This window comes from Labrus bergylta, chromosome 20 (assembly GCF_963930695.1).
Source record: "Labrus bergylta chromosome 20, fLabBer1.1, whole genome shotgun sequence".
Lineage (NCBI taxonomy): Eukaryota > Metazoa > Chordata > Actinopteri > Labriformes > Labridae > Labrus > Labrus bergylta.
In genome coordinates, this window is record NC_089214.1 from 2,648,615 (window position 1) to 2,673,100 (window position 24,486).

General features: G+C 41.5%; 2 protein-coding genes and 1 long non-coding RNA gene across 3 annotated transcripts in view; 1 reads left to right on the forward strand and 2 right to left on the reverse strand.

Annotated features, from left to right (window-relative positions):
* The window catches only part of LOC109996902 (uncharacterized), a 57,084-nt gene that overhangs the window by 18,521 nt on the left and 14,077 nt on the right, over window positions 1–24,486 (reverse strand). Inside the window, exons 12-16 of the mRNA XM_065949149.1 lie at window positions 10,440–10,613; window positions 8,701–8,877; window positions 6,498–6,671; window positions 5,771–5,947; window positions 5,065–5,238 (exon numbers count right to left, since the gene is read on the reverse strand). Coding sequence (XP_065805221.1) covers window positions 5,065–5,238; window positions 5,771–5,947; window positions 6,498–6,671; window positions 8,701–8,877; window positions 10,440–10,613 — 876 coding nt within the window. The remainder of the gene's footprint in view (window positions 1–5,064; window positions 5,239–5,770; window positions 5,948–6,497; window positions 6,672–8,700; window positions 8,878–10,439; window positions 10,614–24,486) is intronic.
* LOC109976205 (uncharacterized) lies at window positions 237–1,867 on the forward strand. The gene is made up of 2 exons (XR_002277229.3): window positions 237–697; window positions 1,711–1,867. It is a non-coding gene; the product is annotated as an uncharacterized lncRNA (long non-coding RNA).
* Window positions 13,263–17,553, reverse strand: LOC136177250 (protein NLRC3-like). Its single transcript, XM_065949172.1, has 4 exons — window positions 17,427–17,553; window positions 17,026–17,171; window positions 15,478–15,707; window positions 13,263–15,325 (listed from the first exon to the last, which is right to left on the reverse strand). Exons 2-4 carry the CDS (start codon window positions 17,154–17,156, stop codon window positions 13,263–13,265), a joined length of 2,424 nt encoding a protein of 807 aa, XP_065805244.1. The 5' UTR covers window positions 17,157–17,171; window positions 17,427–17,553.

Here is a 24,486-nt window from a genome sequence, read left to right on the forward strand (position 1 = left end):
GCTCTTAGGTCATCAAAAGTTGACTTGAACATGTTGAGTTCCTCCTCATAACAAACGTCTTATAGGACAAGTCTGTCGGCCTCTTCTGTCGGGACTGCACCAACGGAAACACCTACAATTGATGTTCACTTTTGACAGCAATGTATTTTTTCAATGTGGGTCCTTGAGGGTCAGCTTTTTTTAGACACAAGTCGGGGGGCTCCATTAAAATGCGTTGGGATCCCCTACTTCCAGGTCTCTAAAAACTGGTGATGCGTTTAAGGACCTGCTATGACACTTTCAGAAATGCTGCTCTAGCTCCTCCTCTAAACAAGGACCAGGTTCAAGCAGGGGGGCGAGCATCTGGCCCCCTTTATTCTCCTCTCAACCGCCTTAATTACATGACACAATGGCGATGAGATCTGAAAATCTTGGGCGCCAAGTAGAAATAAATGAATACAGATTAAATGTTGGTGTGAACACCTCAGGCCAGACAGCGAGAAGAGAGGCTTTAGGTGTGCTTCATTCCCACTCTGCTGTGCTCTGCTCACACCCACAGACGTCGCGGCTGAAGACTCCTTGGACGAAGACTTCCGTCGCCGCAGGCAGAACGCACTCCCTGGAATCGCCCTGCACCAGCGTTACCTGAGGAACTCCGCCCAAAACCCCTCGGAGGAAGAGGAGGAGCACGGCCTACAGAGTCTGGGACTAACAAGAGGTTCGCCCACCCGCCTATTTAGGGGCTGATTAATTACCCGCACACACGGCTCCCCTTTAAAGACATGCATACCTCCCTACTCGTACAGCTCCTCAGAAAACATGTTTTTAACTTCTACTGCAAAATGAAAGTAAGAGTTTAAAGGAGCAGTATGTAACTCTGACACCTAGTGTTAAAAATGGGTAGTGCAGTCCAAATTCTAAACATTGTAGAGAGCTGTCTCCCCCCCTCCTCTCTAGAGTCGATGCTCACACAGGTTGCCATGTGGTGGACACTGAAGCTTCAGTGTTTAGCCAGCTCTGCATCGGTCTGTAAACCTTTCTGCCGTTCTCACCTCTACCATCCAGACACCCAAATACTCAAATAATAATTGAGTCAAGGAACTACACATCCCACAATCCATTGTGAATAATACCTCTTCTTCTTAAATGTAACTTAAGTCGTTGTTATCGTGTTTATTCTGTGAACTCAAGTGTTGTAATACCTTGTGTTGTTGAAAATATAAATTACATTCACTGCAACATAACGAGGTGATTAGCACTTTTCCTGTTAGCTTTCAAAACTATTGTCACATATGTTGCAGAGAGGGAAACATTGCCATGGTAACAGCGAGCTCCACCAATCAGAGACGAAGCTGTGACACTCTATGGTCGTGGGTAGTGTAGTTATTTTCCCCCGATATCTTGAATAAACCGTGTTAGCTGGTGGTCAGTCTACCTGTGGTGGTTATGACATCACTGCTAATAATAATATCGGCTATGGAGAAAATGAATGAGGTTTTTACTTCCTGAACCACACTGTTGAGCACTTGTCTTTCCATTACTTCCTACTTTAAAAAAAACATTTTACAGCCAGCAAATGTTGTTTAATTCATCTTGAAGAAAATTAAATATTAAGCAACGTGTTGCAGCGTATAAACCCTCCTCTATAGGAGTCTTATAAGAGAGAGGGACTGCATCATATTATATTTGATAACATATTTACTGACACTGTTTCCTCTTCTTCTGTTTCAGGACACACGGACACCAAGAGGAAGAAACTGTGGCCGAAGGAGGCCGAGTCCAAAAAGAAAAGAGCTGCTCGACACTTCCCTCGGTTTGGTGGACTCGGAGCCTTTTTTTAAACACACACACACACACACACACACACACACACACACACACACACACACACACACACACACACACACACACACACATGAATATGTATAGTTGTCGGCAGAAGCGCCATCCATGATTAGTGTAATATTGTGGTGTAGGTTAGGGTTGGGGTCAGAGGTCGGCCTGCAGAGATCTCACCTTCATGTTGTGTTTTTGTCCAAGAAACTTTTTAGTAGTGAAGCTTTTTTTAATCGCTGTATTTATTGTGGGTGGGCCCGACGGATGTAAAGTGACACGTTTAGACACTTAATCTCCCGTGATTGGACTTCTTGTCTTTTTAATTTTGTGTTTGAATTTTAGGCCGGAGCAGAATTCAAGCAGCCGTCTTGTTTTTTGATACGATGGAACAATAACTGGGGTGATAGCGTGAATAGAAAAGAACAGGCGAAGGTCAATCTGCTCAGAGGACGCTTATTTACGACTAGAAGAGAAAGACGTCTTCAGTAGAGAGGAGACAGAGTGTCCACCTCTCGTGGGTGTTTTTGTAAAAGATTTCTCATCCCGGTGTTCATCATTTGATGTTTCCTTCAGTATTTGTTCTCCTGGTTGTTTGAAAGGTGAAAATGTAGAGATATCAAAGACATGTTCATTTTTTTATGGACTCTTAAAAATAAATGCTTCAAGAAAACACTTTGTTATGTTCTGCTTTATTTTATGTTACAGTATGGATAGTGTGTGCTGAATGGAGGTGGATATGTTTCAGCTGTATTCTTTAAAAACTGCTGTATAAGCTGCACTTCTTCTTTGGGAGCTGTGCAACAAGCTAACGTGTTGGCAACAGTTAGCATTAATAGGGTGACCACCACACGTCCTGATTTGACCCGGGACCCGTTTACAAGCTCTGAGTCCCGAGTCCCCACAAATATCTATAAATCACTAATATGTCCCGGGTTTAACCAAAACAACACACCATGCTAACAACACTGATTTGTCTTTAAATATGTCAATCAATGTCGTTGCCATGGCTGCTGCAGTTTTAACCAATAGCAGTGAGGAGAAACACCAAGCGGATAAAGCTCGGTCTAAAACGAGGGTGAACCTTGTGTTGGCTTTTACCCGTGGAAGTGGAGATGGTCTGCTTCCTGTTGGACAGGCAGGTGACAAACACCAGCGGTTAGCTTGTGTGCTAGCTTGAGTTAGCTTGCAGTGTAGCTACAAGCAGTAAACGTACACACGTACACACTACGTCCTACAGGGGGCGATGAGCCCAGGAGGAGGGGCCCAGTTAGAATGCTGTGTTTACAAGCTGCAGCCAACATTTCTACCGACTCCATCTTTAAGAATAAATATTTATTTGGGCAGCTTTAATTTAAATTCCTTTGCTAATTGTTTAGCACTAAAACACCAGGTCAGATTCCTTGTATGTGTAAATGTAGCCTACTTGGCAATAAAGTGATTCTGATAGTGAAAACAAAAGAGACACAAACTCTGTGTTCTGAAGTTCATTATGTTTTATTATCACTGTTCAATTATCATTTATGCTTCAAAAGGCAGCAACAGTTTAAGTGAAAAAAGCCAACTAGATATATTTTTCACAAAGCTTCAGATTCAGAAGGGAGAGATGGCTGTGGCTCAGTGGTAGAGTCGGTCGTCTCTCAACAGGAAGGTCGAGTGTTTGATCCCCAGCTCCTGCAGCCACATGTCCGATGTGTCCTTGGGAAAGACACTTAAATCCAAGTTGCTTCCGCTGCTTCATTGGCGGCATATGAATGTGTAAAAGTGCTTTTAGTAGTCAGAAGACTAGAAAATAAATAAAGAAGCTCAAGTCTATTTACTGTTTAGTGTGATTTTACAAATGTTTGTAATGTGAAATTCATGCAAAATAATGGTGATAATGGTGAAACCGGGATTATTCCTCAGACTATAACTGGAATGTCAGACAAGAATCCAGCAGTAGACCTCCATAAGTGACCTCAGAAACCTGACTCATTGAGCGACCATTGATCTTAACATCTCATGCAGTTGATGCGCGATGTCGACCAGAAGAAAAATGTAAAAACACCGTTTTTTTAACCATTAGAGTCAAACACAAATTCTGGAGCCAACGCGTAGTGATTTGATAATTAGTGTGAAAGGACACTTGCTGTTCACACATGCAGCTCAGCCTGATGAGGTCAGGAAGTTTTAGGAGTGCAGGGCATGTTTTAAAGAGGATATTACTCTAATACATGTTACATATGATCAAGTTCTGGTTTGTACTTTTTGTAAGAAATAGAATCAAAATAATCATCACATGAGAAGAATAACTGCAGCATTTCTTGGTAGAGTTTGATCCCTTAACATTTCTACTAGCTGTTTCATGTTTGACCTTCCACTCCTGTAATGTGTGGAGAACAAATTCATTAGAAATATAACTGAAATTAACTCTGATGTGATTCCTGTGATACAGTCCCTGATGGATGAAGCTCTCCTCAGCTTGCAGCGCTTTTCCACCCACAAGATGGTGGAGGTTCATCCTCTGTGGATCATCAGGACACAGCTGCTCCTCTCTGCACCACCAGCGTCCTGATGGCTCACATTCTGTCAGAGATCATCACCAGCTAATGAGAGAAGAAGACAGATCACAGAAATCATTTTCTACACAGACCCCCGTCATCAGCTGTAAGTCATCAGATTCCCCCACAGCGCTGTAACTAAGCTCCGCCCTCACTCCACCTTTGTACTTTAACACTGAAGCCGTAGTTTGGACATTAATACTCTCTGATGTTTCTTTTTTCTGCCAGTTGTCCTTCCTGCATTTGTTCCTGCAGCTGTGTAACTTTAGTCTTAGGGAGCCTGTTTGTCTTAAACTTCTTCATGTTATTAATATAGTTTGTTCAGAGTTTGTTAGATATGACGATCTGCTGACAGCAGACTGTGATGATTGTGATAGGTCATGAAGCTAACTCTGCCCCTTTTCTGTGAACGTGCTCTCTGAAACTCCGGGTTTATGAATTGCCCCCCGGGGACAAATAAAGTTTTTTGAATTGAATTGAATTGAATTGAATTTATTTATCAGGTTGATAACCAGCTTCATGTGACTGTTCAGCACGATCTCTTATGTCAGAGTTAGTGAAGCCAAATAACAGAAAAATAAACCCTGGGTATGTTTAACTGTCTTCGTAGTATAGACCCCAGAAAATGATTTCTCCGACCAAAAACAAGAATCTAAATTCTATTTATGACCTGATATTTGGAGTGTTTACTAAAGAACACTGAGAGACTGACCTCAGAGTCTCCAGTCGATAGTTTGGATTTTTCTCAAGATCTTTCAGCAGCTTCACATCTGAATCCTGCAGCACGTTCGAGGTCAGGTCCAGCTGTTTGAGATGGGAGGGGTTGGACTTCAGAGCTGAGGCCAGAGAAGAACAGCTGATCTCTGACAAACTGCAGTTCATCAATCTGAATAAACAATAAAAAAAGAATAAAAATAATGTATAATCCACTCACATGTGTTCAGGTCAACATCACTTTGTCCTGATGAATAAAGTTTTCTCTAAATGATTAGAGGATCATTTCTGATTGTGTATTCACTAAAGCTAAATCCTCCAAATGTCAGCACAACATTCATACAGCTGTTCATGTGCGCAGATGAAGAACAGGCTGCTGATCTCAGTCAGCTCTGTGATGTTAGTACATTTATCAAATCAGACATTATTGAATCAAAAGTCTTCATGATTTCACTTCTTAACAGAACCAGAGGAAACCAGAGGCTTCATGTGCATGTTGTTCAACTTCACATAGGCAGAAAAACATTTTCACATCAAATCTTTTAAATTATTCAGCAGCTTGAAAAAAAAAAATCTTCTAAATGATTACATTTCCCAAGATTTAAATTCAGACAAATACAGAAAATATATAATTCCTGAAATGTGCAACAATGGAGGATGTGGATTGATATGATAGAAATGAATGACACAGTTAGTGATCTGACCTCAGAGTCTCCAGTCTGCAGTTTGGACTCTGCAGATAATCACACAGCAGCTTCACTCCTAAATCCTGCAGCTTCACGTTTCTGCTCAGGTCCAGCTCTCTGAGATGGGAGGGGTTGGACTTCAGAGCTGAGGCCAGAGAAGAACAGCTGATCTCTGACAACCTGGAGCGAATCAATCTGAATAAAGAATAAAATAAGAATAAAAATTATGTATAATGCACTCACATGTGTTCAGGTTGTGATGAGTATCTCAACATCACTTTGTCCTGATGAATAAAGTTTTCTCTAAATGATTAGAGGATCATTTCTGATTGTGTATTCGCTAAATCTAAATCCTTCACATGTCAGCACAACATTCATACAGCTGTTCATGTGCACAGATGAAGAACAGGCTGCTGATCTCAGTCAGCTCTGTGATGTTAGTACATTTATCAAATCAGACATTATTTAATCAAAAGTCTTCATGATTTCACTTCTTAACAGAACCAGAGGAAACCAGAGGCTTCATGTGCACATTGTTCAACTTCATATAGGCAGAAAAACATTTTCACATCAAATCTTTTAAATTATTCAGCAGCTTGAAAAAAAAAAAAGAAACTTCTAAATGATTACATTTCCCAAGATTTAAATTCAGACAAATACAGAAAATATATAATTCCTGAAATGTGCAACAATGGAGGATGTGGATTGATATGATAAAAATGAATGACACAGTCAGTGATCTGACCTCAGAGTCTCCAGTCTGCAGTTTGTACTCTGCAGATAATCACACAGCAGCTTCACTCCTGAATCCTGCAGCTTGTTGTCACCCAGGTCCAGCTCTCTGAGATGGAAGGGGTTGGACTTCAGAGCTGAGGCCAGAGAAGAACAGCTGATCTCTGACAAACTGCAGCTGAACAAACTGAATAAAGAATAAAAGATGTAAATGTAGATGACAGTGAGCTTTATGCATGAATGTGTGATGTTGTCCACATGAACACACTGATGTGATCATCATCTGTTCATTCCAACATTTAAGGACTTGATTGTGATTCATTCATGTTTTTGTTCTTCCTGATCATTCTTAGATTCAAACACTCAAAGCTCCTTTGAGGAACTTTAATTGGGACGGCTGTGGCTCAGTTGGTAGAGTCATTGCCTTTCTGCCGAAAAGTTGAGGGTTCAATCCCCAGCTGGGCAACATGTCCAATGTGTCCTTGGTCTGAACTTAACTTAACTCCACATTGGTCCTGCTGCTTCAGTGGCAGTGTATGACTGGATTAGTGTTGTACTTACTCTCTGATGTATGTCGCTTTGGATAAAAGCATCTACTAAGTGAGTTGTAATTGCGTGTCCATTTTGGCGACCCCTCTGGTCAAAGTGAAACCTCTTTACTGATCTTGTCCTGTACAGTATTCCTTAACAAAAAACTGTTTTTCCCACTTTGAACTCTACAAACTACAAGTCAGTGTGACTCTCTTCTGTAGAGAATGTAAATAAAGGCTTTTCCAGACAGCGTCCTGTGATTCTCCTCATGTGACAGCGACCAGGTGGAAACAGGCAGACTTTCAAAAGGACTTTATAATGTTGTTGGTCTCAATGACTTTAGCCAATCACCAAGAGAAATCCAGATTACTTTCAGTCTGTTCCATCAGCAGATCAAACCTCCTCACAGTACGTTTCAAATCACAGAGTTTGTTTTTATATATGATCATAAAAAACATGAACAGTATGAAAAAGAGGAAGAATTTATACAATTAATTTCACATTTTTGACTATAAAGCAGATGATTTCCACTGGATTCTGGTTCCTGTTCGGCGACCAGGGCACTGGTCCATATGTGTTTGTGACATGTATTTACTTGTCATTATAGGTCGACACTTTTACAAAACGTGATCAGTATCAGTGCTTGAAGTATTTAGGCTCAAAGTGTGTATGCGTGTTCTGTTTATTGTGGTAACTATTTTACAGATAATGAAGCCACAATACAGATAAATCTTTTGTTTAGATTCTATTAATGGTGCTGGCTTCCATGATGAACAGTAAATGGAAACATTAAGGTTATTATGACAAAAGATGTGTTCAGTTCAATGTTCTGTTCTTTATTACTTTGTGATGGAGTCAGCTTTTGATATCCATTGAAGTAGACCACAGAGGGATCCATTTGATTCATCCTTGTTGCCTTTTTAATTAAATACGTGTCTTGTTTGTGTAGTTTGACATGAGTCATTTAAGGAAATGGTGGAGCATATATTCACTGACAACTTCACTGTGCCATAAGAGTGATAAGTTCTGTTGGTTAACAATATCACCATCAAAAAAAGGCTGAGAGAAAGAGAGGACTTTCCCAGGTTAACTTATCATGGAGAGTGTTTCGAACTCGTGCCGAAGAAAAAAATATTGTTTCACATCCTATCGACCTAAGCTTCCATTTCTGCTGAAATGTATAAATACCCCAAACATAGAGGTCATGGACCCTTGCATACTTGTTATATTTTAGGATTATCAAGGCAAAATAATTAAAGTGTCCGAGGAAATGGCGTACAGTTTGTTGCCTTTACCTCTTCATTGTTAAGTTTGCAATAATGGATTATTATCTGTATTTATTTTCCTAAATAAAGCATGACCTTTGAAAAAACTGTGTTCTGATAACAATAATTATTTCATAATAATGAACTAAACAACTAAACAAAAAATTTCAAAATGAATAAACTAGTAAAAGTTGTGGGTGACGGGGTGGCATCGGACATCTGACCCCGCCTCTTTCCACGATCGCAGTGAGGGGTTATTGAATCACTCAGCAATTAAAAAAAAAAAAAATCTACTAAATAATTAAATTTCCCAAGATTTAAATTCAGGCAAATACTGAAAATATATAAATCCTGAAATGTGCAACAATGGAGGATGTGGATTGAAATGATAGAAATGAATGACACAGTCAGTGATCTGACCTCAGAGTCTCCAGTCTGCAGTTTGGACTCTGCAGATAATCACACAGCAGCTTCACTCCTGAATCCTGCAGCTTGTTGTTGTAGCTCAGGTCCAGCTGTCTGAGATGGGAGGGGTTGGACTTCAGAGCTGAGACCAGAGAAGAACAGCTGATCTCTGACAAACTGCAGTCCCTCAATCTGAATAAAGAATAAAAGATGTAAATGTAGATGACAGTGAGCTTTATGCATGAATGTGTGATGTTGTCCACGTGAACACACTGATGTGATCATCATCTGTTCATTCCAACATTTAAGGACTTGATTGTGATTCATTCATGTTTTTGTTCTTCCTGATCATTCTTAGATTCAAACACTCAAAGCTCCTGTGAGGAACTTTAATTGCGTGTCCGTTTTGGCGCCCCCTGTGGACAAAGTGAAACTTCTTTACAAACTCTGACAAACTGCACTCCCTCAATCTGAATAAAGAATAAGAGAATAAAAATAATGTATAATCCACTCACATGTGTTCAGGTTGTGAGGAGTATCTCAACATCACTTTGTCCTGATGAATAAAGTTTTCTCTAAATGATTAGAGGATCATTTCTGATTGTCTATCCACTAAATCTAAATCCTCCACATGTCAGCACAACATTCATACAGCTGTTCATGTGCACAGATGAAGAACAGGCTGCTGATCTCAGTCAGCTCTGTGATGTTAGTACATTTATCAAATCAGACATTATTGAATCCAAAGTCTTCATGATTTCACTTCTTAACAGAACCAGAGGAAACCAGAGGCTTCATGTGCACGTTGTTCTTAATCTTCATGAAGAGTTTGAAACTTTTCTCCACATTATCAGAAATCTCTGCATGAAGATGATTCCTAAATCTGGAATACTTTGACAGGATATAGAAATGTTTTAAAAACTCAATCTAAACTTGTTCTAAATGATAAACTCTCTGACTGACCTTTCTCCTTTGTGTTTATTTTTGAACTCTTCAAGCAGAAAACTATCCCATCATATATTTCAAATCTGTCTGTATTTGTGTAATTGTAAGTGTGTCTGTTAAAGGTCCCACATTCTGCTTTTTCTGGTTTTATTTGCTCTTTAGTGTGTTTTCCAAGTGTCCTGTGCATGTTTAGGCACATCTATGTGCAAAAATTCAAAGTCCTCGGAAACGCGGCTTCTCCTACGTCCTCCTGTTAGCTGTAGCATTAGCCGCATGTAACGCTCGGTTCTAGCCCCCCTCGATAAGAATTTGTCAGTCCGACGTCATTGTCAGTGTGAGATCACTGATCTAAGCCCATTGGCTCGTTGTGGCAAGCCCTGCAGCTCATGTTGAAATTTCCGAGACGCGTGCTGAGCAACTGACCAATAACGACAGAGCGGATCGGCAGACCAATCAGAGCAGACTTGGCCCACGTGGGGTCTAACAGTGTGGGCTCAGCAGAGTGTAGCTGACGGACTCAGAGCGTAGAGGGAGCAAGGAGGAGCAGTTCATGAAAACAGACACTTTTTTCAAACTTTATCTATTGTGAACGTACAAAAGTTGGTACATAGATTATATATATACGAACCCCAAAAAGGGCAGAATATGGGTTCTTTAAGTAATGCTGTTTTGGATGTTTGAGTATTACTTTATATTTGTGTTAGGACGCCCCTTAAAGATGAGACGATGCATCTCAAGCTGCTGAGCTTTAATACATTCAAACACAGTTTCTATTACAGACATATATATATTGCAGTCAGTGATCTGACCTCAGAGTCTCCAGTCTGCAGTTTGGACTCTGCAGTCCCTCACACAGCTTCACTCCTGAATCCTGTAGCTTGTTGTTGTAGCTCAGATCCAGCTCTCTGAGAAGGGAGGGGTTGGACTTCAGAGCTGAGGCCACGACGTCACAGTGAGTCTCTGAGAGTCCACAGTAACAAAGTCTGTTGTGACACATATAATAGAGAATTATGACTCATAAAAGAAGCGTTTGATATATACGTCTCATATTTGATGATTAAACAGTTTGTCATGTCCTGTTTGGTCTTAACTTTACACATCAGTGGAATCTGTCACTGACACAAAAAGTCTCATCACTCGTTTTCAAACCTGCACATTTTTCATCTTTCAATCATTCACTAAATGTTGCAGATGAAAGGAAACAAATGTAGTTTTATTTAGGGTTACATCATGTCTATAGTCTGTGATCTAAAGTGTGATCTATTCAGAGGACTCTCTCTGGATTAGAAAACCATTTGAAACTCATTGAACAGTAACTCTGGAGGAGGAGGATCTCATTCTCGTGCCGCCTGGCTCTCTTCTATAAACGGGAAAATACAGTGACTGCTGCAGAATGATCCAGAAATCAAATAAATCAGCTAAGAATAATATGTAGTGAGGTAAAGGATCTCCTTCCAGAACAGTTTTTCTGTGATCTACCTGCTGAGATTTTAAGATATGATTCTCATGATTGATTTGTAATAACTGCAAAGCTGGAAGGGGGCACTCACAGCATCTGATGTGCCTTTTTCAAACCAACCCCTACACCCTCCCCCTCTGTGAGTGCACTCTGTTAGAAGTCACACTCGCAGCTGAATGAAGTCCAATTCATCAAGGTGTAGGGTAGAAATACAGCGGCAGGCTTTGGGAAAAACTTCACTCTCTCAGGCGGAAACAGGAACTGTGTGTTACCATGGTTTCTCAGCGGCATCTTGCGGAGCGGCTTTTTCTTTTTAGCTAATGCATTCTGTGAAAATCCTGATGTAGATTCTCCTTATTCAGTAAGTTATATAAGTGTAGAATAATAACAAAAGTATTAGATGGAGCCTACATTCTTTATTTTTATTTATAATTTAATGTTCAGTTCATTTTTTTGTAATTTCAGAGAACAGGTTGTCCTAAATGAATACAAATAAAAGGAGACTATTGTTGAACAAGTTTATTTTTTGTTGTAACATAAGGTTGTATTGAGATTTAACAAAGACATAAAAAAGTAGAAAAATAAGAAATAAATATGGACAGTGAGAAGTTGTCTGCAACATGACTTAATATTGTTTTGTTTTCGCAACAGTCCCTGTGAATATAAAACACTTTACGATAAAATAAACACCTCAACTTGAGGGAGAAAGAAGATTAAGCCAATATTTGATCCTTAATACAATACACATTTGAAGTTGTTAACGTCTGTATGAGAACATTAAATGTCTAAGAGCAGTGTTTGGAGGCACTTGCATGGAACTTACAGGTTGCTTCCTCCATGACGATGACCGGACGAGGGTTGCCACCTTCCAAGCAGAAAAATAAAGGACACCCCGCATAGGGGTCTGACCACCACTGACCCAACGATGGGGTGGGGCACCAGCTGTGGTGAATCATGATTTAAAACGTTGTTTTAATGAAGTATTAAGAGTCATACTTAAAGTTTTAAGTGCTTTATTAACACTTTTTTTCCAAAATAATTTACAAACGCAAAACTTCAGTGTAAAGGCAGATACAGTAATGTAATTACATCTTAACTTAAACTTCAAATAAAGTTAATAACTTAACATTCATTCATTAACAGAGTATTATTGAAGTGCTTTTGACACTGCTGTACCATAGAGGGGAGCAGTAAGATGACAGATTTTTTATTAAATGAACAGTACGAATTTAATTTTTTTGTTGTTTTCTCATGAATCATAGTATTAATATGGTTTTGAACTACTTTCTTATTGTATTAATTAAGTGTCTACTGTCGATATATTGATGTTGTATTGATGATATCTCAGGCCATAGTGTGATTACAGATTTGGCTAAAATAAATCATGTTCTTGTTTTATGTACTGAAAAATGTTCACGCTATCCAAACTATACTGGAATAACCTTTCTATAAACATCTGAGAAAATATATTAAGTTTGCCTACAATAGTTTCCTTTATATTATATTCATTTTCACTGACACTGTCAAGCCAGACATTACTTTCTACTCACGTCTGTATTTCTGTATCCGTTTATGTTTCAATGGTGCACGGTGCGGGTATCAGAGGCAGCTGCAGACATGTTTCCTTCTGACTCCTAGGACTTTCTCTCACCCAATCACTAAAAAGCTCTCATTGCTCATGCCAAAAAAGAACCAAACAAACCAACAGACGCTCTGAGGAGGCGGGAAATAGCCGGCTAAATGCGGGCTGAGTTCAAGGCATCTTGGAAATACGGGAGAATATCAGTGTAAAGTGTAAAATCGAGACAATTCCCTATTTTACGGGACGGGTGGCAACTCAAAGCCAGACACAACAGGCGCTGCAAGTGATCCGAAAGTTGGCATCGGTGCAGACTCGCTGGTGGAGGGTTTTATAACCCACTGCCCGCAAATTGGTTTGGGACAAACTTAATATGGCGGACCCTCCACGTGGAAGCGCAAACGGAGGGGTAGTGGGTTGGGAGAGGGTGTAGTAGCTGGTTTGAAAAAGACCTGATATCTCCCTCTTCAGGGATGAACACTATCAGCCAGCTCAGTCAGTTCTTTGGGAATTCCCTCCTGAATGTGTTAACAAAAGCAAATTTTGAACTCAGGACAAAAAGCTAAAAAACATCACGTGTGAAAAAGATTGGACTTACTTTGCCTTCCTGCAGTTCCTCACAGCTGGAATCAGTCTCAATCGTCCCTGGTCTGATGTCTTGTACTTCTGCAGGTCCAACTCATCCAGAACCTCCTCTGACATCTGCAGCATGTAGGCCAGAGCAGAGCAGTGGATCACAGAGAGTTTCTTCTCTGATCTGTTCTCTGACTTCAGGAACTCTTGGATCTCCTGATGGACTGAGAGGTCGTTCATCTCCATCAGACAGTGGAAGATGTTGATGCTTCTTTCTGGAGAGATATCATCACTGTTCATCTCCTTCAGGTTGTTGATGACTCTCTGGATCATTTCTGGACTGTTGTCTGTCTGACCCAGCAGGCCTCCTAAGAGTCTCTGGTTTGACTTGAGAGAGAGTCCATGAAGGAAGCGAACAAACAGGTCCAGGTGACCATTTTTACTCCTCGTGGATTTCTCCATTGCTTCATTTAGGAGAACATCAAGAGTTGAATCTACATATTTTTTCCCCAGAAAATCCTCCAGTACTGTTGTGTCCCTGTTGGTGAAACAGTGGAACATGTAGACTCCAGCCAGAAACTCCTGAACGCTCAGATGAACAAAGCAGTAGACTGTTTTCTGGAAGATCACACGTTCTGTTTTGAAGATCTCTGTACAAACTCCTGAGTACACCAAGGCCTCTGTGACATCCAGGCCACACCGCTCCAGGTCTTCTTGGTAGAAAATGATGTTTCCTTCATCCAGATGTTCAAAAGCCAGCCTCCCCAGCTTCAGAAGAACTTCCCTGTCAGCCTCCATCAGCTCATGTAGACTTGTCTCACGTCCCTCATCATACTTGTTCTTCTTCCTCTTTGTCTGAACCAGCAGGAAGTGTGAGAACAGGTCAGTCAGGGTCTTGGGCAGCTCTCCTCTCTGCTCTGTGCTCATCATGTGCTCCAGAACTGTGGCAGTGATCCAGCAGAAGACCGGGATCAGACACATGATGTGGAGGCTCCTGGATGTCTTGATGTGTGAGATGATTCTGCTGGACAGATCTTCTTTATCACTGAACCTCCTCCTGAAGTACTCCTCTTTCTGGGCGTCAGTGAAGCCTCGTACTTCTGTTACCCTGTCAACACATGAAGGAGGGATCTGATTGGCTGCTGCAGGTCGAGAAGTTATCCAGATGAGAGCTGAGGGGAGCAGATTCCCCTTGATGAGGTTTGTGAACAGTGTGTTTAACGATGATTTCTTTGTGACATCAGAAACAACCTCCCTGTTTTTGAAGTCCAATGACAGTCTGCTTTCATCCAGGCCGTCAAAGATGAACAACAGTTTACAGACAGCGAGCGTCTCTGCTGTGACCTTCTGTAATGTTGGATGGAAAACATGGAGCAGCTCAAGAAGACTGTACTCCTTATCTCCGATCAAGTTCAGCTCCCTGAATGAAAGCAGGATCACCAGACTGACGTCTTGGTTCTCTGAGCCGTCTGCCCAGTCCAGAGTGAACTTCTGCACTGAGAAGGTTTTTCCAACACCAGCGACGCCGTTTGTCAGAACCACTCTGATGGGTTTCTGTTGGTCGGGTTGAGCTTCTGTCTCATGTTTCTGTTGGTCGGGTTGAGCTTCTGTCTTTTGGTTCTGTTGGTCGGGCTGAGCTTCTGTCTCATGTTTCTGTTGGTTGGGTTGAGCTTCTGTCTCATGTTTCTGTTGGTCGGGTTGAGCTTCTGTCTCATGTTTCTGTTGGTCGAGTTGAGCTTCTGTCTCATGTTTCTGTTGGTCGAGTTGAGCTTCTGTCTTTTGGTTCTGTTGGTCGAGTTGATCTTCTGTCTTTTGGTTCTGTTGGTTGGGTAAGGCTTTAAAGATGTCCTGACACTTGATTGGAGTCTCATGGAGGGTCTTCTTTTTAGAGTCTGTCTCAAGCTGTCTCACCTCATGTTGGGTGTTCACCTCTTCACTCTGTCCCTCTGTGATGTAGAGCTCAGTGTAGATCCTGTTGAGGAGGGTTCTACTTCCTGTTTCATCACTTCCTTCAGTCACACGTTCACATCTCGTCCTCAGGCTGACTTTATGTTCATCTAAAACCTCCTGCAGACCTCTATCTACTGAAAGAGAGAATGATGGAATCTGCTTATTATTTTCAAATGTTTTTGTAAAAGAAGTGAAAAAGAGTTTTAATTTCTATTCTTTCTACATTTACCAATAAAAGTCCTGTTTTAGGAGGAGAACACAGAAGCAGAAAGGTGTACAGTCTTACTTCGTTCAGTGCTGCTCTGACTGACTGTCTGCAGTCCAGGTCCTGTTCTGGATCTTTTTCCACACTGAGGACAGGACGAATCTCGTGGTGAACCGGACTGGTCCCAGTATGAGGTGATGCACTGTCTGCAGAACCAGTGTCCACAGCTGGTAGAGACGGGATCCTTCAGGACGTCCTGACACACAGGACAGGACGGCTGCTCCTCTATAACATGAGTCCTCTTCGTCCCCCTGTGAAGACATGTCTTAAGAACTAAACTGATTGTTGACTGATAGAAAAAATTAAGATTTATCAAACACGATCCAAACACTCTGTTGATCATAGAGAGCAGGTAACGCCTTCTTTCTTATGTTTGTATTCAGCTCATAGTCTGCAGTCAGATGATTGTTTCTTGTGTTTTAACCCTCCTACTTTCATAAAGACTGAAGGACAACATTTTCTCTCTCACTGTCTTTGAAACATTAATGATCTGTGTGCAGTTTTTTTTTATTAAAGCAGACTGAACATCACGTGCAGCTTATTCAAAGAGTGTGATCCTGTCATCAACTGTTTCACTGTCACTTCAGACAGCTGGGCTCGGGTTAGTCTGTCTTTAAACTGAGGTTAGATGTGGTGAAACATTTTGAATTACATTGTGGTGGATCAGCAGTATCAAGGCACACTCACACGTCAAGTCTGCATCCGCACATCGTACAACAACACAGAGAACACAACAGCTACTTTACAGAGTTTGAGGCTTATTTTTGTCAGATACAGATATAACACTCTGGAATCATACTTCATGTTCACGTTGTGTTCCCGTGCTTCTGCTCGTGCATGAGAAACCGTACCATGCCTAAGCCCATCTCTTCCATCCCTGATAGGGAATCAGAGAACTCACACTCAAAGGAACTGGACTTTGGGGGTCAAACGTGCTTGGGTACAGTACGGATGACCTACTGTGAGTGTGCCCTTAGTGATGTTACGGTTTCATTTGTTGTCCTTCTCTTTATGGATTCCGTCTCTACTGTCCTAGGTCAGATTGTGACATAAAGGCAGTCCTAGACTTTGACACAACCTGACCCTGAACACATCATGGTCACTGGCAGGAGGGTCTTTAAACTATAGCTGCACAAATTATATTATTTGAATCATGATTCTGGCCATCCCACGATCAAAGGAACATGACTGACGAGGATTATTTACATTGAAAAATAAGAGGTCTACTTTTTAAACTGCCTGTGGGGAGAATGAGCTGCCTTCTAATTTTAGAGCAACACCATGTCTACTTTTCCTCAACTCACTCAGTTTCTCTGCTTCTGTATGACCATGACCACACAGAATCATATCAGATGATGATGGAAAAGACTAAACTGAGACAATAACAAACTCTTTGAAACAGGGGCCGTGCTGAACGCCATCTTCTGTTGGTAATAAACGTACTAATGAGAAGTAGGAGGATAAGGAGGTTTGTAAGAGTCCTCTTAGATTAGATTACAGCTTTACAACGTGACTGACCAACCCTACAAGGAAACATCTAAGGTGTAATGAGTTTATAAGTTTTCTTACTTTATGTCTGAAGGTGAAGGTTCATTTCCGAAGTTTATATCAAAAACTTTGGACCGATCACTCTTCAGAGACAGACAGCTGGGTACAGGAGACTCTGCTCCGTCCTCCTTGTCCTTTAAACACACGTCCATGTTCTGATCTGAAGTCTGAGAGGAAAAACAGAAACACTCACTGAAAGATCAACAAACAAGAAACAAGAAAAACCAGTTTGATCACACACACACACACACACACACACACACACACACACACACACACACACACACACACACACACAAACACACACACATACACGTCATATTAATCTCAGTTGTGACTTCATTTGAAACTCTCTGTGTTCAGTTCTCAGGAGAAAACTGAGACTAAAGAAGTGAAGATATAAAAACTGGATAAACACTCACCCCGCTTCACTCTTCAGTTCTCTGCTGCTGTCAATTTAAAACGGAGTCTTTGCTGACTGAACACTTTCACCGTCCCGCCTCCTCTCATGCTGGATCATGAGGTTAGTGTTGCTCCTCCCCCCTCCATTTACAGGAAATCAGCTGGGTTCAAAAGTTCAGTGTGGGATCCAGCTGTGCTCAGCTCTCAGTCATGTTTTATTTTGATTTAGAGGCATTTGAAGCTCCTGTGAGGAACTGTTGGTTTGTGTGTGAAGAGATATAAGATATATCCTTTGCTCGTCACAGTCCGTGGATATTAAGACCCTCTGGCTCACAGCTCATCTGTATAGAACCTGTGCTGACCTGCAATCACTGACAGTTTGATGGGAACCGAGCGGCCTCGAGGCTGGAGAGAAAAACCCCTTTTCCACCAATGGTCCCCAGAACTAAATGTTTCAGGGACTTCTCTTTAAAGAACTAAAAGGTTCCTGTGGCCCATAGTTGTTGTCAGCAGTTCCACCGCTGCCTGAAGATTACGCAGATCAGACTGTGTGGCTTTGAAAATTACTTAATTGAATAACAAGGAAAGGAGACGAGTGCTGTGTTTAGTGTGTCATTAAAGGAAAGAGGACTCTAACGAAAATGTTTGAAGAATTAACACTGGATACCTCACTCCCCTCATTTCATAAAAAACAACAAATAAAGACCTTTTAAGAAGAACAACACCTTTTTCTTTTTCTTTATGTTTTGTTCATTTGTTCTTTAAAGATCTTACACCTCAGCAAGAATATTTTCCAGGTAAATGAAGGTAAAATAAAAAGGGCCACCACAGGTAGGGAAGAGTCACTGCTTTCACTTCCTCTCCAAAGAAAAATATTCCTTTTACATGTTGGACGTTATTAAGAAGGAAAATGTTCTGGGATATGTTTCACTGAAGATAATCTACAAATCAAACAACCGTCTGCTGATTGAGCTGACCCGAGCTGACGTTTCAAACTGTGCAACACAAATAAAGAGCAGTAATCCACCAGCTATTTTAATGCACAACTCTTCCCCTCCTGCTGGCTGTAATCATGACATACTAGTTAAAAACACGCACACACACATCAAGATGAGGAAATGAGGGGAAACAATGTGTGAAGCTGTTTTGGTTGCAACTGAAACGAGCACTGAATTTGATGTGGAAGCTCTTGTTAGAGCGCTTGTTCAGTAGCCTTAACTCGCACTCTTTGTACGCGTTGATTATTTTTAAGATCTGACTGAAGTGATTTAAGCTGTGGGAGGGTCACCCACCTGGGGGAGGGGCTACTGCCCTTTGTGATGTCATGAAGGGAAAATCACCAAACGGACTGTTTGAGCACACATTTTCTGAAAAGTGGAGCAGGCAGAAGACGGAGAGGATGGACTTTTTTCATCAGTGGGGGGTTTGTAGACGGACTAGAGACACATGTTAGAGAAACATGGTGAGAAGTGTCGTAACTACAAACAACAGGTGAGTGGTCTGAATCTAGTGTGTGCGTTCAGAGGATTATAATGTTAAATAATGAGAGGGATGGTACACTGACAGAAATGCTAAGCACTCCAGGCTACGGGACTTCCGTCTGCCAGGATTTTGAACTTGTCAGGGCCGGGGGAAGAGGGCTCTCTGTGGGTGACGTGTCAGTGTTTGATGACAGGGAGAATGTTAAACTGTAGCAAAGAGATGAGTAGCAAGTTCAACCCGGACACTGGGGATGGCGAAAGCACCAAGTGTCAGGCTGGTAAAGCGGGTGCAGAGGGATGAGTTGCAGCTCATAGTCCCAGAGCTAGCACTAGCTCCGGGCATTCCGGGGCTACAGCCACAGACCCACACTCGGCTCTCGTCCCCGATGTCAAAATCCCGGTCGGACTCGCTTTATCTCCGCGTTTCAGTAGCATTGAAGTTATTCTGTGACCCGATACAAATTCCCTATCTAAACAGAACTTTCTGATCCTAGCTGATCCTTCACCATCCTGGAGCTTTGTTATGATGGACCTGAGCTCTGATGATGCACAGATGTAGATACAGGCAGACAGAAAGATTAGGAGCAGCTTCTCCCTGTGAAATGTAGTCGTAGTCTCTTTCAAGGCGTTCACACTCCAGCTCTTTGATTTTTATTGCAGCAACTTCAGGACCTTGGACAATAATATAATTTTGTATTAGAGTGGTTTCCTATTTTCAAAACTGTTTAGGTAACAGCAACAATACATTTTTATGTTAGATAACTGTAATACTAAATACTTACATCTTGTTTCCATCACGGTTTCGAGCAGGAAGTCGGGGGTTCTGGTGGTTATAATCAGTAGCTGTAAGCAAGGTCAGTGTTCTGTATACAGGTGTGACCAAACTGCTTCTCTGCATACATGAGGGTGTGCTTTTGTTCTCCAAATCTGAAGTTGTCCTGTTGGGTAGAAAAGGCAGACAGAAAAAAACCTGCTTTGTTAGTGACATACTTCTCACATCCACTTCATACTGCACCAAATAACATAAAGGTGAGCAGAGTCCTCAGCTTGAAAATCAGCTGGAGAGATAGAAAGAGTCACAGTATAAATGCAGAGTGTGTCATTTCAAATAAATGTTGTAATGGTCCTAAATCACAATGATACAGCCATTGTCATGTGAAAAAGTGCAAATGTGTTTGTATAAAAATAATTACAATTACAAGGTGTCCAGCTGCTCAGTGGGTAGGGACTTGGGCTCTGCTGTGCTCCCTGTGTAGCAGTCCCACTCTGACACCTCTCCACTAATGCATGTCCACAGCTCCTGTGTGTGTGTGTGTGTAAGAAGCAGCGTTAGTTTCAACAGCAACATGAGGGCAAAACTTTTCACCAGTGACAACGTTTGCAGAAGCGCTGCACAGATAAGTAGCAGCCGGAGCTGACGTAACCTGGACCCGGCCACAAGAGGCGTTTGCACTTGCGCGGTCCTGTTGCTAGGTGACGCTGCAGCCCGCTGCCTACACGGCTGGTTGTTGTGCTGCATGTGTAAGTCTGTTTCATGTTCATGTGATTTTAAGGAGAGATCAGACACATTGATATTAAGTAAGGAAAGGGTTAAATTAATGTAAAGAAAGAAACCAAAGGGAGGATCTCAAACAGCAGAGGTGCAGCTGCAGGTGTTACATTAATGGTGCAATTGCGCCCTCTGCTGGATCCACAGAGGTTTAGCATTTTTCAACTAGTATCTGATTATTTACAGTGCTCCATCCACTATCAACATGACAACACGAGGCATCACAACAGCAACAATATAAAGTCAAATCAACTTAATCTGTGTCAGGATGGAGATGAGTTTGAGTTCCTCCTCATAACAAACGTCTTATAGGACAAGTCTGTCGGCCTCTTCTGTCGGGACTGCACCAACGGAAACACCTACAATTGATGTTCACTTTTGACAGCAATGTATTTTTTCAATGTGGGTCCTTGAGGGTCAGCTTTTTTTAGACACAAGTCGGGGGGCTCCATTAAAATGCGTTGGGATCCCCTACTTCCGGGTCTCTAAAAACTGGTGATGCCTTTAAGGACCTGCTATGACACTTTCAGAAATGCTGCTCTAGCTCCTCCTCTAAACAAGGACCAGGTTCAAGCAGGGGGGCGAGCATCTGGCCCCCTTTATTCTCCTCTCAACCGCCTTAATTACATGACACAATGGCGATGAGATCTGAAAATCTTGGGCGCCAAGTAGAAATAAATAGATGAATACAGATTAAATGTTGCTTTGAACACCCACTCTGCTGTGCTCTGCTCACACCCACAGACGTCGGCAGACAGAAAAAAACTGAAGACTCCTTGGACGAAGACTTCCGTCGCCGCAGGCAGAACGCACTCCCCGGAATCGCCCTGCACCAGCGCTACCTGAGGAACTCCGCCCTCTCTAACAAGAGGTTCGCCCACCCGCCAATGCAGAGGCTGATTAATTACCCGCACACACGGCTCCCCTTTAAAGACATGCATACCTCCCTACTCGTACGGCTCCTCAGAAAACATGTTTTTAACTTCCGCTGCAAAATGAAAGTAAGAGTTTAAAGGAGCAGTATGTAACTCTGACACCTAGTGTTAAAAATGGGTAGTGCAGTCCAAATTCTAAACATTGTAGAGAGCTGTCTCCCCCCCTCCTCTCTAGAGTCGATGCTCACACAGGTTGCCATGTGGTGGACACTGAAGCTTCAGTGTTTAGCCAGCTCTGCATCGGTCTGTAAACCTTTCTGCCGTTCTCACCTCTACCATCCAGACACCCAAATACTCAAATAATAATTAATAATAATAATAATAATAATAACTTTATTTATATAGCACCTTTTAAAAACACAGGTTTACAAAGTGCTTTGACAAACAGCAAGAACAAAGCAAACTAAACACAGAAAAACATTAACAACAGTAAGAATATAACAGATGCAAAATACCAAAAATAATTAAAAACAATTCAACAGAAAAGAACCCAAAGTGCACGATACACAACCAGACATATATAACCCAACCATCATAAGAACCATCATAAGAACCATCATAAGAACCCAGGAACACAAGAACCCAACAACATGAGCTGAGACCAAGAGGACCAAAGATTTAAAAAGATGTAAGAAACTAAGAGATAAAAGCAAATAAAAAGCAATGAGAAGGTAAGCGCAGTAAAGGAAATAAAAACAAGTGGTTAAAGGATCAAAAAACCCAAAACTATAATATTAATAAAAATAAAAATTAACTATAAATACGAAACATAAATAGACAAAGTAAGTAAGATAAGAAATTACCAAGTTAAAACACAAGAGGAGATTAAGATATGAGCATAAATACGAGATAAGACCATAAATAAAAGACAGTAAGAAGTAGAAGAAGATAAAAATAGTAAAACCAGTAAGAGAAGACATTAAGAAGACGACATCACATAAAAGCAAGTCTGTAAAAGTATGTTTTAAGAAGGGATTTAAAAGAATTGAGGGAGTCTGCGAGTCTTATCTCCTCAGGGAGGTCGTTCCAAAGTCGAGGGGCCCTGACTGAAAAGGCCCGGTCACCTTTAGTTTTAAGTCTCGACTTTGGAACGACCAGGAGGCTCCCACCCGAGGATCTAAGACTGCGGGCTGGCTCATATGGTGTCAGTAACTCTGTTATATAGCTTGGAGCCAGCCCCGTCCGTGCTTTAAAAGTAATGAGTAAAATCTTAAAATCGATTCTAGAACGTACAGGAAGCCAGTGTAATGAAGCTAAAATTGGAGTGATGTGATGTCGTCTGTTACAACCAGTAAGAAGCCTAGCTGCTGCATTTTGGACCAGCTGGAGGCGAGACAGTGACTTATTTGTGATTCCGGAAAAGAGGGAGTTACAGTAGTCAAGTCGGGAGAAGATGAGGGCGTGGATGATCTTTTCAAGGTCTCGTTGGGTTAGGATTGTTTTAATTTTGGAGATGGTGCGTAGATGGAAGAAGCTTGATCGGACAACTGTTTTGATATGGGATTCAAAGGTGAGATTGCAATCGAATGTTACTCCTAGATTTCTGGCGGTGGGTTGGACATTGGTGAATAAGGGACCGAGGCTGCTCTTTGAGATATGAGTGGTGTTTGGCGGGTTGAATACTATGATTTCAGATTTAGAATTGTTCAGTTGGAGAAAGTTTTGCGCCATCCAGCAGTTGATATCGCTTAGGCAGTTTCTGACAGCAGCTAGGCTCCTAGGGTCCTCAGGTCTCAAAGGAAGGTATATCTGTGTGTCGTCTGCGTAGCAGTGAAAGGAGACATTGTGGCGTTCAATTATTTGGCCAAGAGGCAGCATATTAATGGAGAATTGAGTCAAGGAACTACACATCCCACAATCCATTGTGAATAATACCTCTTCTTCTTAAATGTAAATTAAGTCGTTGTTATCGTGTTTATTCTGAGAACTCAAGTGTTGTAATACCTTGTGTTGTTGAAAATATAAATTACATTCACTGCAACATAACGAGGTGATTAGCACTTTTCCTGTTAGCTTTCAAAACTATTGTCACATATGTTGCAGAGAGGGAAACATTGCCATGGTAACAGCGAGCTCCACCATTCAGAGACGAAGCTGTGACACTCTATGGTCGTGGGTAGTGTAGTTCTTTTCCCCCGATATCTTGAATAAACCGTGTTAGCTGGTGGTCAGTCTACCTGTGGTGGTTATGACATCACTGTTAGTAATAATATCGGCTATCGGCTAATGAACAAGGTTTTTACTTCCTGAACCACACTGTTGAGCACTTGTCTTTCCATTACTTCCTACTTTAAAAAAAACATTTTACAGCCAGCAAATGTTGTTTAATTCATCTTAAAGAAAATTAAATATTAAGCAACGTGTTGCAGCGTATAAACCCTCCGCTATAGGAGTCTTATAAGAGAGAGGGACTGCATCATATTATATTTGATAACATATTTACTGACACTGTTTCCTCTTCTTCTGTTTCAGGACACACGGACACCAAGAGGAAGAAACAGTGGCCGAAGGAGGCCGAGTCGAAAAAGAAAAGAGCTGCTCGACACTTCCCTCGGTTTGGTGGACTCGGAGCCTTTTTTTAAACACACACACACACACACACACACACACACACACACACACACACACACACACACACACACACACACACACACACACACACACATGAATATGTATAGTTGTCGGCAGAAGCGCCATCCATGATTAGTGTAATATTGCGGTGCAGGTTAGGGTTGGGGTCAGAGGTCGGCCTGCAGAGATCTCACCTTCATGTTGTGTTTTTGTCCAAGAAACATTTTTAGTAGTGAAGCTTTTTTTAATCGCTGTATTTATTGTGGGTGGGCCCGACGGATGTAAAGTGACACGTTTAGACACTTAATCTCCCGTGATTGGACTTCTTGTCTTTTTAATTTTGTGTTTGAATTTTAGGCCGGAGCAGAATTCAAGCAGCCGTCTTGTTTTTTGATACGATGGAACAATAACTGGGGTGATAGCGTGAATAGAAAAGAACAGGCGAAGGTCAATCTGTTCAGAGGACGCTTATTTACGACTAGAAGAGAGAGACGTCTTCAGTAGAGAGGAGACAGAGTGTCCACCTCTCGTGGGTGTTTTTGTA

What these genes read in the sequence shown, in the direction of transcription:
- LOC136177250 (XM_065949172.1), bottom strand. Translation starts at nt 17,156, where the DNA reads ATGGACGTGTGTTTAAAGGACAAGGAGGACGGAGCAGAGTCTCCTGTA. An exon ending in CCTTCACCTTCAGACATAAA is followed by an intron (nt 15,708 to 17,025) that starts GTAAGAAAACTT and finishes ATGTCTTCACAG; the next exon opens with GGGGACGAAGAGGACTCATG. An exon ending in TCAGAGCAGCACTGAACGAA is followed by an intron (nt 15,326 to 15,477) that starts GTAAGACTGTAC and finishes TCTCTCTTTCAG; the next exon opens with TAGATAGAGGTCTGCAGGAG.